Raw genomic sequence first — 11,166 nt, forward strand, 5'->3', positions numbered from 1 at the left:
CATAAAAACAGTAAAATAAATGATGGCATCAATGCGTTATAACCATAGCAGCACGTTTTATATTTAATATTAATACAATATATTTATAGGAAACATTCTGTGTCCTACATACATTTATCAAATGACACATGTGCTTTCTCATGTCCAAAGCACAAGAGTTCAAACCACATGGCTTTCTTAAGATAAACTAATTGTACTGTCCTCCTTAAAAACCTCTCATATACTTAAAATGAATACATATCTGACAGCAATTAAATGTTAGTTATCAACTAAACTAAGTCATTTCAGTAATCAACCCTCATTAAAATACATATATCATGGTGCAGCAATCATATGGAGAATGGAGACAAAGGGCTTCACTTAACAGCTGCATCCCAAATGAATCTAGCTTCGCTGGAGACTGTCCTGGTCCTCAATGATGCCGAAGTGCTTATCTCAATTTTAAAACCCACTACGTGTCTTTTAGAACCCATTCCTACACGTCCCTTTTTAAATCAGTTTTTAGTTTTTTAGCTAAATTTGTTCTTAGTATTGTGAATTATTCTCTCCAGGTGTTTTCCCCTGCTTTTAAAACTGCCATATTAAAATCCCTTCTGTAGACAGTACTTTGTAAGGAGGAGATTTTTTATTTTTTTAATCAGAAATGATTCGATTTTTTGTAAATTATTATTTATTTTAAATGATTTTATGACTACCAATAACATATTTGAAACATTTCAATCTGGTAAATCGTAATACTGAAACAGCTTTAGTCAAAGTTGTCAATGACCTCCGTTTTATATATATATATATATATATATATATATATATATATATATATATATATACACAGTGGGTACGGAAAGTATTCAGACCCGTTTAATTTTTCACTCTTTGTTTCATTGCAGCCATTTGCTAAAATCAAAAAAGTTCATTTTATTTCTCATTAATGTACACTCAGCACCACATCTTGACAGAAAAAAAACAGAAATGTAGACATTTTTGCAAATGAATTAAAAAAGAAAAACTGAAATATCACATGGTCATAAGTATTCAGACCCTTTGCTGTGACACTCATATTTAACTCACATGCTGTCCATTTCTTCTGATTGTCCTTGAGATGGTTCTGCTCCTTCATTGGAGTCCAGCTGTGTTTAATTAAACTGATTGGACTTGATTAGGAAAGGCACACACCTGTCTATATAAGACCTTACAGCTCACAGTGCATGTCAGAGCAAATGAGAATCATGAGGTCTAAGGAACTGCCAAAGGAGCTCAGAGACAGAATTGTGGCAAGGCACAGATCAGGCCAAGGTTACAAAATAATTTCTGCAGCACTCAAGGTTCCTAAGAGCACAGTGGCCTCCATAATTCTTAAATGGAAGACCTTTGGGACAACCAGAACTCTTCCTAGACCTGGCCTTCCAGTTAAACTGAGCAATCGTGGGAGAAGAGCCTTGGTGAGAGAGGTAAAGAAGAACCCAAAGATCACTGTGGCTGAGCTCCAGAGATGCAGTAGGAAGATGGGAGAAAGTTCCGCAAAGTCAACTATCACTGCAGCCCTTCACCAGTCGGGGCTTTATGGCAGAGTGGCCCGACGGAAGCCTCTCCTCAGTGCAAGACATATGAAGGCCCGCATAGAGTTTGCCAAAAAAAACAATGAAGGACTCCCAGACTATGAGAAATAAGATTTTCTGGTCTGATGAGACCAAGATTGATTTTGTCAGTAATTCTAAGTGGTATGTGCGGAGAAAACCAGGCACTGCTCATCAGCTGCCCAATACAATCCCAACAGTGAAACATGGTGGTGGCAGCATCATGCTATGGGGGTGTTTTTCAGCTGCAGGGACAGGACGACTGGTTGCAATTGAAGGAAAGATGAATGCGGCCAAGTACAGAGATATTCTTGGAAAACCCTAAGCACACAGCTAAAATAACGAAGGAGTGGCTTCGGAACAACTCTGTGACCATTCTTGATTGGCCCAGCCAGAGCCCTGACCTAAACCCAATTGAGCATCTCTGGAGAGACCTGAAAATGGCTGTCCACCAATGTTCACCATCCAACCTGACAGAACTGGAGAGGATCTGCAAGGAAGAATGGCAGAGGATCCCCAAATCCAGGTGTGAAAAACTTGTTGCATCATTCCCAAGAAGACTCATGGCTGTACTAGCTCAAAGGGGTGCTTCTACTCAATACTGAGCAAAGGGTCTGAATACTTATGACCATGTGATATTGAAATATCACATGTGATATTGAAATATCACATGGTCATAAGTATTCAGTTTTTCTTTTTTAATAAATTTGCAAACATTTCTACATTTCTGTTTTTTTTCTGCTGAGTGTACATTAATGAGAAATAAAATGAACTTTTTTGATTTTAGCAAATGGCTGCAATGAAACAAAGAGTGAAAAATTTAAAGGGGTCTGAATACTTTCCGTACCCACTGTATATACATATATATATACATATATATATATATATTTTTATATATCCTTTTTTTTTCTTGAGTCATAGTTTACAATAACTACCTCAAAATTCAATGCTGTGTTGTTGTTTTATCCGGTTTCCAAGCAACGAAATTTCATTGCCAGTTTCACTGCTATGTTTTCTGTGCAATGACAATAAAAGAGAGTCTAAGTCTAAGATTAGATTTTAACTTTACCCACATTGATTGATTGAGTATAGCTCAGCTGCTAGATCACCCATTAGTATTTTAGTCTCTAGAGTTTTCTCTTGCGGTTCTTTGTGAGTTCTATGATAGTGATTCCTCATTTCCATTCCTCTCTTCTTTTCCCTACTTCTTCACTCCTCCATTGCTGTGTTCTTTACATAATACCAGCCATTTGTCGGCTGAAATAGTTGCTGGGTTGGGGGTGGGCCAGTGGGTTGTTTTCTTAGATTATGTTTTTATCCTGTGAAGCACTTTGAGTTGCATTGCCTTGTATGAAAAGAGCGACATAAATAAAGTCAGTATGCAAATACCTCCACCATGAAGACAGATGAACAATCGTAACAACCTTGAAAGCATGAGAGCGTGATCACACAACACACCAAACTACAATAATCTGAGGCCAAGTTAAACTCCAGAGGCTCCGACTGGAAAGACTGTAAATCTACAACAACAGCTCTCTAAAACCCAACAGCAGCTACAGTAAACAAGAGTGTTGAAGACAACTCTCTCAAAGAAGTTGTGCCACCTCAGCTACAGTTTCCCAGGACTTAGATGATCACACTAGACGGTGTATCTTTACTCTTCCCAGAAACCTCTACCCCAGTAAGGGATGCTTGTGGGGGGGATGCTTGTTTAAAGCATATCAATTCTGTCGGCAAGAAACCTGCAGATTTGGAGAGGGCGGAGTCCAGATCTTACTCCTGAGATCTCACCCATGATCAATAAACATCTGCCAAAGCATATATTGTCATAAAAAGTGGGCAAACATCAATTATATGCAGATGTACTAAGCTGACAGGGACCTGTAAACACATTTGTGAATGAAAATAAAATGCCAGAATGAATCTGTACTGTGTATGGACCTGGAGCATATGAACACTTGCATTTTACACTTGTTGATAATCAAATCAGCCGTGATTTTATTTTTGCACTGAAATAAAAGGGTTTAACAAAAAGGCACATTGATGGTCATTTATTTTCAACAGTAACAGTAAAAGACACAGAGACATAAAACATTTTAAAACGTCTAAATGGTCTCAAAAAGGTTGTCTCATAGCACTTTTTTGTCTATAATGAATATCATTTTGAGGATCTACTGATACTGATACTGATATCTATGCAATGCCTCTTTGAAACTACAAAGCTTTTAATAATAAAACATATGCACTTTTTGCCATGACCAGCCATTTAAAAATCACAAAGCTCCACAAAAAACAAACAGATTCACTTCTCCTTCAACTGCTTTTGGCAATTTAAACAAATCTGCACCATATTACTGTATTATTTCTACTACTGCGTAAAAGAATCAGAGACATTCAAAATGTACCATATACCAACACTATCTATTCACTAATAAGAATATGGAACGCTTGAAATGGATACTCCCAATACATTTCCAAATTGTTTGTGTTCCAACCAACGTGCCAAATACAAATACTCAGCTCACTACAGCAAATAATAAACTTCAATATCCTGCCATCTGAAAACTGAACTATAACTGCTTTAAAAATACTTCAGTCATAAACTATCAAAATTATGAATGGAAAAAAAACGTTTATTGAGTATTTATTTATTAATATTTTCTAATAAATAAGGTGCATGTGCGCTCTTAGACTGCTTTAAAGAATTACTTCCACAATTATTTTTCAACTTTAGCATTAGTTTAATGCTAAAGAACATATTGTTCATGCAGAACTATTCACTAGTGTGAGTTTTAAAAAAAGAAGTGTGCAGGGACTTCTCTTCAAAAAAGTCGTCACTGATGCATTGCCAAAGCCCCAATTAGCTTTAAATTGTGGATGGTATCTTACAATGTGTTCATTACAAGCAAGTGTTTTAAGATGGACACATCTTTTATGAAATGATGGCTGTAGTTTTGCCACGAGTAAAGAAAATGAAAACCCTGTTTGTCCTTGTCACACAAACAAACATTTAAGCTTATATCATTGTACCTGTAGATGACAACAAATATGAGCTAAAAGGTGTGTTTGCATATAAAATAATTTCATAAGTTTCAATGAAAGGGGGGAATTTTAAAGATGGAGGACAACATATGTAACAACAAAAATACAGTTTAAGAATACATTTATTTGATAGTTATTTGTTTTGATAGTAAAATTATTACTTAAGACAATTATTATAAAATTAGGTGATTCAAATGTATTAATAGGGCTGTGTGTCATTTATGTCTGAATGAGTTAGACTGTTGTTTGTAATAAGGGTGTTGCTTACACCTTTTTGGTCAGTTTTATTTTGAGTATCTTCTATTTTGTTTCATGTCTGTTGTTATTGGATGACCAAAAATAAACAATATCATCATCACTCATCATCTAATTATAGGCAAAGAGCCACTATGAACCACTGGTATGGATTAAAACGTAGAGACTCTGTTGTATGTTTAAATGTAAACGCACAGTTCCTTATGAAAATTCAGCATGTTGTACACGTGTAGGAACCACGCGTGTGTTATGTGTGGGTTATGCGAGTGTGAATTCACAGCAGCAGTCATCTCAGTGTCCCATCACATGACCAATGCAACTTATTCCCACCGATTTGGCGGCAACGCGAGAGGCGCCACACATGACACAATGGAGCAGCTGCTCTGCAGCATCAATGGGCTGCGGATGACCTGTGGCTTTATGCGTTTGCGCGCCTTTTTCATTCCATTCATAAAACCAAGAGTCCGCTCTTTAAGATGAATTTAAATGATTTTAAGACACTTATATCTTATATGTATTCACAAAATAATATAAAGAACAAATAACACAGTCATGTTCGATGAGCGTACATTATTTACATTTTATTTTCAATGATCAGTGTTTGAGTCACAAAACACGTTTGCTTGTCCTTACATGCCATTCATGATTCCTATATAACACACAGTGTTTACAGACTATTATGTTGCACAGACCAAAATACTTTAAGTCCAGCGTGCAAACCTCAAATAAAATAACCCTTGGGGTTTTACAAAAGTGTTGCCTACAACCCATATCTTTGACACCCCAAAGAGGATTGCGATTCGGAAAGTTCATAGACTTTACATTTTCTTTAAGATCCGTGCTCGTGTGCCCTTTAACGCAAAATGAGCCAAATGTTGAATTCAATTATCAAACTTCAACTCCAACAATTAATCACCTCATACGACACAATCAAGACTACTATATAGTTAGGCTAATACAATACAAGTTTACGAAAATACATCACAACAATTCTATCTGTGCATCTAATCTACCAAGGTCTCCACATGGCAGCGTTGACAGGCTGTGGGCCTGGCTGTGCTCTGCTGGGAGCCACTGCACCGCCGCTGCTGCTGCTGCTGCTGTTGCTGTTGCTGCTGTTGCTGGACTGGTTCTCCAGTCTGGGGCTGAAGCTGGATTTGAGGCTCAGGAGTCTCTGTTGGATCTGTGGGAAAGTTCTGGAGCTCTGAGCGCAACAGTTCAGACAGGTCGGGGTGACTGTGGCAGACATAGACTGCTGAACGAAGTCGCTGACGCGCTGGCACGCGTCTTGATCCAGGCTCGTTTTGGGAAGCAGAGTGGAGACGCGCTGGAGGCAGGCTTTGTAGCCTTCTCTGTAACTGTCTGTAGAGTCTGGGGGAAACGAAAGGGAGATTTGGTCAGTGACTGCAATTTCACATGGGCCGTGTAAGAAATATATAATATTTGTATACAATTGGCAGCAGTTCAGGAGATGATGCTCACCTTTGACTGGAGAGGCAGGAAGGTCTCTGAGAAACCGGACTGTCATTTCCAGAATGTCAGCTTTCTCTAGCTTGGAATAGCGTGCGTTGTCTTTGCCAACAAGAGGCAGAATCAGACTCTTCAAATGACTGAGACTGTCATTGATACGAGCGCGTCTTTTCTTCTCCAGTAAGGGTTTCAACGTCTGAAAGAAATCATGGCAAACTGTTATTCCGATGCACAATCAAAGGAGTCAGAAATGTAAACATTCGCAGTCAAATAAACAAAGTGTTTTCTCGTTTCCTTACCTTTCTCAGTTCGTTGGCTTGTTTTCTCTGAGCCACGGTGGACCGGTTAGGGAGAGGCAGGCTGGCCTCGGTTGTGATGCTGGGACTCATTTCGTGGTTTTTTGTGCTTTGTGATGGGAGCTGCTTTCACTTGGAGCGGCTGAGCTGAAGTGTGAGACTGAGCCGGAGCGCCTCCTATTTATATGGCTCCAGCGCGTCAGAGCGGAGGGGACGCAAAGCATTGTGTCGAGCGTTTGACACGGGAGGAGGGGTGGGGCGGTGCCTTTGGGAAATGAGTGGCGCTCATGTCTGGACCATCTGGTCGTGATGGGCCCCTGAGTCTAGCGCTGGTATGCAAAGGTTTCGCGATGGTGTTGCGCTTTATTGCGTTAACATTTCACGTTTTACCGTTCAACAAAGATCCAATTACGCACAGAAGTCAAACAGTCGTTATCCTTGGTGCAATACATAGGCAATTTCTACTACATGATATTCCAGATTCCTGAGCACCGTTTTATTTTAAGATTTCTCTATTATTGAAATAATAATCTTTCCGTTTTTAATTCTGCCTTTGTTGCATCGAAAATTCACCACACATGAACTGCCAAATGAGTCAGGACGCATCTAAATGTTCATTTGCCTTATTAAAGAAAATGTTAAACTTTAAATAAATAAATAAAACAAATAATAATGATTATAGCCTACATTTATTAATACCCAAGGGCTCAATGTGGGATAAACACTCAACAAAAGAAGCACAGAACCAGTTGAGTGTTTCTGAGGTGACAGGAGTAATCTATCCCAAAATTAATAAACCAGATACCCAAGCCACGCTATGTATGGATTAACATCTGCTTATGGAGCCCCAGATGCTTTTCTCCGATATCAACAACAGTGTTTACCTGGAACAGCTAGTGGGGGAGGAGTCTGAGTGATAACCTGCAACACATGCAGAATAGAGTTTATCTGCCGACTAGAACTGTATCTGTGTGCAAATAGAGCGATGCAATACTAACTCTGTACAAAAACTGCACGCAAAACACACTGATGAATACCAATATGACTTATAATTAAAGACTCGGCCGTTACTTATTCATAAATCCCTTATTTCTTTACATAAACACAACCGTGTTTGCGTTTCAAACTAACAATGTAATTAGTTTTTATTTAATTGTATTTTATAAAAGTTTAAGTCAATCTCTGCTGCTGCCATTTGAACCATACAGTGCTGTGAGCTGCCAGTAGGGCTCACGCGTTCGGCACGCGCCACAGCGGCGCAGCAGATGGAGGACAAACCTCCCTCCCTCCTCGTCTTCCGTCTCTTTACGCACCACCCCACCCCCACTCTGTCAGCGCAGCACCAGCGCGCTGCTGCTCCCATCAGCATCCCACCAGGCTCCACACCATCAGTGTTCAACAACGCTTTTTTTCTTTTTTTTCTTTTTTGTCTTTTGAGAGTTAGGCTTGAGTCATGGCTCATAAAACAATAGCGCAACTGTTGAAAAGGAAATACAGCACCATAAGATAAAAGGGAAATTTCGTAACGCACAGTCGACGAGGAAATATACACGGACTGAAACACAATCTATTCTAAATATTGTATGTATTTAAATGTTTGATGTATGTACAAATGTTATATGTAATATTGTTGACCGTGTTGTGCTGAATTTCGTTGAATGGCACAAACCAAACTCCAGCTTTACGCACCAACGTTACGCACGGAACTGCGATGCACATTTACTACTCGGCTATAATAATATTGATATATTAATGTACACTGGAAATGTTTCCCCTGTGGAAGTTTGAGGGGTTTTCAACCCTTCAGGCATTATATATGCGTGGTTTTGCACGCGTCCTGTCCCATGGGGCCCCACATAACTGCCACCAAGTCCAGTCTGGAAACGGGCTCTCCGAGATAAGACACAAAAAAAAAAGTTCAAGAAAGAAAGGCTTCGGTTGGGAGCCTTTTTGTCCTGGTTTCAGCGTGGGTATCCATCTGTGCAAACTGAGCTCACAGTGATCCTTTTGTTGAGGGACATACAGAGAGGTGGAATGAAGATGGGCTTTACAGCAACTGTACAGAAAAGACATGTGATTACCGTCTTTGTCTTCTTCTAGTTTAACGACGGACTTTTGATATAAGTCAGACAAAAGACACGCGTGAAGGGTGTATTCCATAATAATCGTGTTGCTGTTTATCACGAACTTTTGTTAAAACAACAAACATCGTCAGTTTTCTGGTAGAAATGTAATTTGGTTTAAAATATAAAAATGTAAACATTTCTTCTGTGTTGACCAGAAAACATAAAGCTTGGATGATTTTTGGGGTGAAAATAATGATAAGAGAGAAACGATTCGACAGTACAAACGGCATGAGGCTGACACGAGCCAAAATGCAGTGGCAGATGGAGACTGCATGCGCGGGATTATTGAACCGTGAAACCAAGAGCGTCCACGGACTGACTTGCAGGTGATCGTCGCCATCGCGACTACACGGAGGGTTGTTTTTTTCCAGACCTCCGGGTTTTTCAGACTGTGTACTCTGTAGATCAAAGGATGTCTGGCATCCCAAGCCAAAATACACGCCAACATTATCCGAATGACTGTGACGCGTCTGCACGGCACTGTAGGCTGCTGTTTGTTGACCACAATGCTCCGGTTCAGACTGAAGAAGTTCACATTTTACCAGTTTTACATGTTCCTTTTATATCAGAAATCACATAATACTAGGCCTTAACAAAAGCCTATAATAATCGTTAAAATGCCCCCAATTAATTCATATCATCAAGGTCCGTGAGAAAGAATACCACATTTTAACACTTATTTACATGTTCTGAAAAGACATTGCAAGACCCTAATGCATCTGATTTTCTAAGTTTTAGTGGCACTTGAGAATACAATCTTTGTTCTAGTGATTTTCTAAAGTGTTGTATAAACCCCCATGATACTAATGAAGAATACTGAATTAAGATCAAATTTGTATTTTCTAGAAATATCCCTGTTGATGGTTTTGCTTGAATGCCTATTTAATATAATATAACACAAATTTAAATAGAAGACCTCACAAATTATCTCCACTCCAGACTGTATTCATTCTAAATTTTTAGATATTTTGCAGAGTGCAGAGTGAATTGTGAAGCTTTTATCAGCCAGGTTTTATGCAGATTAGCATTTTCAAGGACAATCCAACATCACTGAGAGGATACCAACATTTTAGGGTTGTGATCTTCATTACAAATTATTGGATAAAGACCATGGAGGTAATGTATGTACCATTTTCCATGTAATTGTGGGCACAAGTAACACTTTTAATGCTGTCATTTGTAAAGTCTTCCAAGCTTCGTCCACCTAACACTGTCAGTGTGATAGTTGAGCTGTTAACAGGTCTGATGTTTTCTACAAGACTATAAAATCACCTCTTAGTCAAACAAGTCCAGTTGCTTTTATCTTCACCCTTAAATATACAAAGATCATGGAAGACTGAGAACACAAATATTTAAGAGTTTATTTATATAGTTGATATGATATTTGTGTGATTATTCTTATAATATAATAATATATTGCAAGACAACACCTGGCATAATGCTTATCATATTGCACGAGGAAGGACGATGATATATCATCAATCGACCTGGTATTTATATGGCACTTTTCTGATGTTGATGAAAACTCAGTGCTGCTTTACACTACGGTTTTTCCATTCACACCCATTCACTCACACATTCATACCGTGCATCTATGTGCAGCACATTTTCAATCACACTCATTCACACGCTGCCAGCACAGTCTTTAAGAACAAGTGTCTATAGCCCAAGGAAACATCGGTGTGTTAGCAGAGCTAGGAATGGAACCCACGACCATTCAAATCATCCATTCTGCACCACTTCAATTTGATATCAGGTGAGCTCACACCATTGACACGTCATCACATATTCAGCATCTACACTCACTGCCTACTTTATTAGGTTAATATGTTCAACTATTACTTAACACAAATATCTACTGAAGTTTGCTCTGCATTATTAAGTGCATGACATTAATAGGATCATAAACAATACATGCACTCAGGTTATTATTCTATCAAATGTGATTGCGTGGCTCCAGTCAAACATAGACAACATGACAACTCAGTAAATTTACAAAAGCTATTTGCGGTGAAGTCCAAATACAAGGTATAAAACTGTTCTTCTTCCTCCACTAACACAACATAAAGCAACAAAAGTATTGATGATGAGGCCAGAGTTTGTTTGTGTGGATGTAAAGTGTTAAGTGTGTGCTCTCCTTCCTCTAACCTCTTCTGTTGCCTTCAGTGTGTGTCTCTGTCCATCTCATATGAAGCGGAGTCACCATGTTTCTGTGAGGTTCCTTTCAACAGAAAGGAATAATCTGACTCTAAAGTCACTCGTTCATGTCGGACTGTACATGTTTATGTCGGTCGGTCAGACCACTGTGTGTCTATTGTTCAGAATGAAAAACACAGTGAGGAGCTGGTGCCAGACTTGACTTTTGTTTCGATCCCAGAGGCGAAACAACTCAGCTTAAGAAGA

At 38.9% G+C, this 11,166-nt stretch overlaps 1 protein-coding gene across 1 annotated transcript; it reads right to left on the bottom strand.

Annotated features, from left to right (window-relative positions):
- Positions 1 to 5,431: 5,431 nt before the first annotated feature.
- On the bottom strand, positions 5,432 to 6,772 carry hes2.1 (hes family bHLH transcription factor 2, tandem duplicate 1). The gene is made up of 3 exons (XM_058643548.1): positions 6,641 to 6,772; positions 6,354 to 6,537; positions 5,432 to 6,242 (listed from the first exon to the last, which is right to left on the bottom strand). The coding sequence occupies exons 1-3, from the start codon at positions 6,728 to 6,730 to the stop codon at positions 5,881 to 5,883; spliced, it is 636 nt and encodes a 211-aa protein (XP_058499531.1). The 5' UTR covers positions 6,731 to 6,772; the 3' UTR covers positions 5,432 to 5,880.
- Between the last annotated feature and the right edge of the window lie 4,394 nt (positions 6,773 to 11,166).

This window comes from Solea solea, chromosome 11, assembly GCF_958295425.1.
Source record: "Solea solea chromosome 11, fSolSol10.1, whole genome shotgun sequence".
Lineage (NCBI taxonomy): Eukaryota > Metazoa > Chordata > Actinopteri > Pleuronectiformes > Soleidae > Solea > Solea solea.

Bases quoted from the DNA above. Each gene is read 5' to 3' on its own strand.
- hes2.1 (XM_058643548.1), bottom strand. From the start codon at position 6,730: ATGAGTCCCAGCATCACAACCGAGGCCAGCCTGCCTCTCCCTAACCGG. The intron at 6,538-6,640 runs GTAAGGAAACGA...GATTTCTTTCAG, and splicing joins AAGCCAACGAACTGAGAAAG to ACGTTGAAACCCTTACTGGA. The intron at 6,243-6,353 runs GTGAGCATCATC...CGTTTCCCCCAG, and splicing joins TCCTGCCTCTCCAGTCAAAG to ACTCTACAGACAGTTACAGA.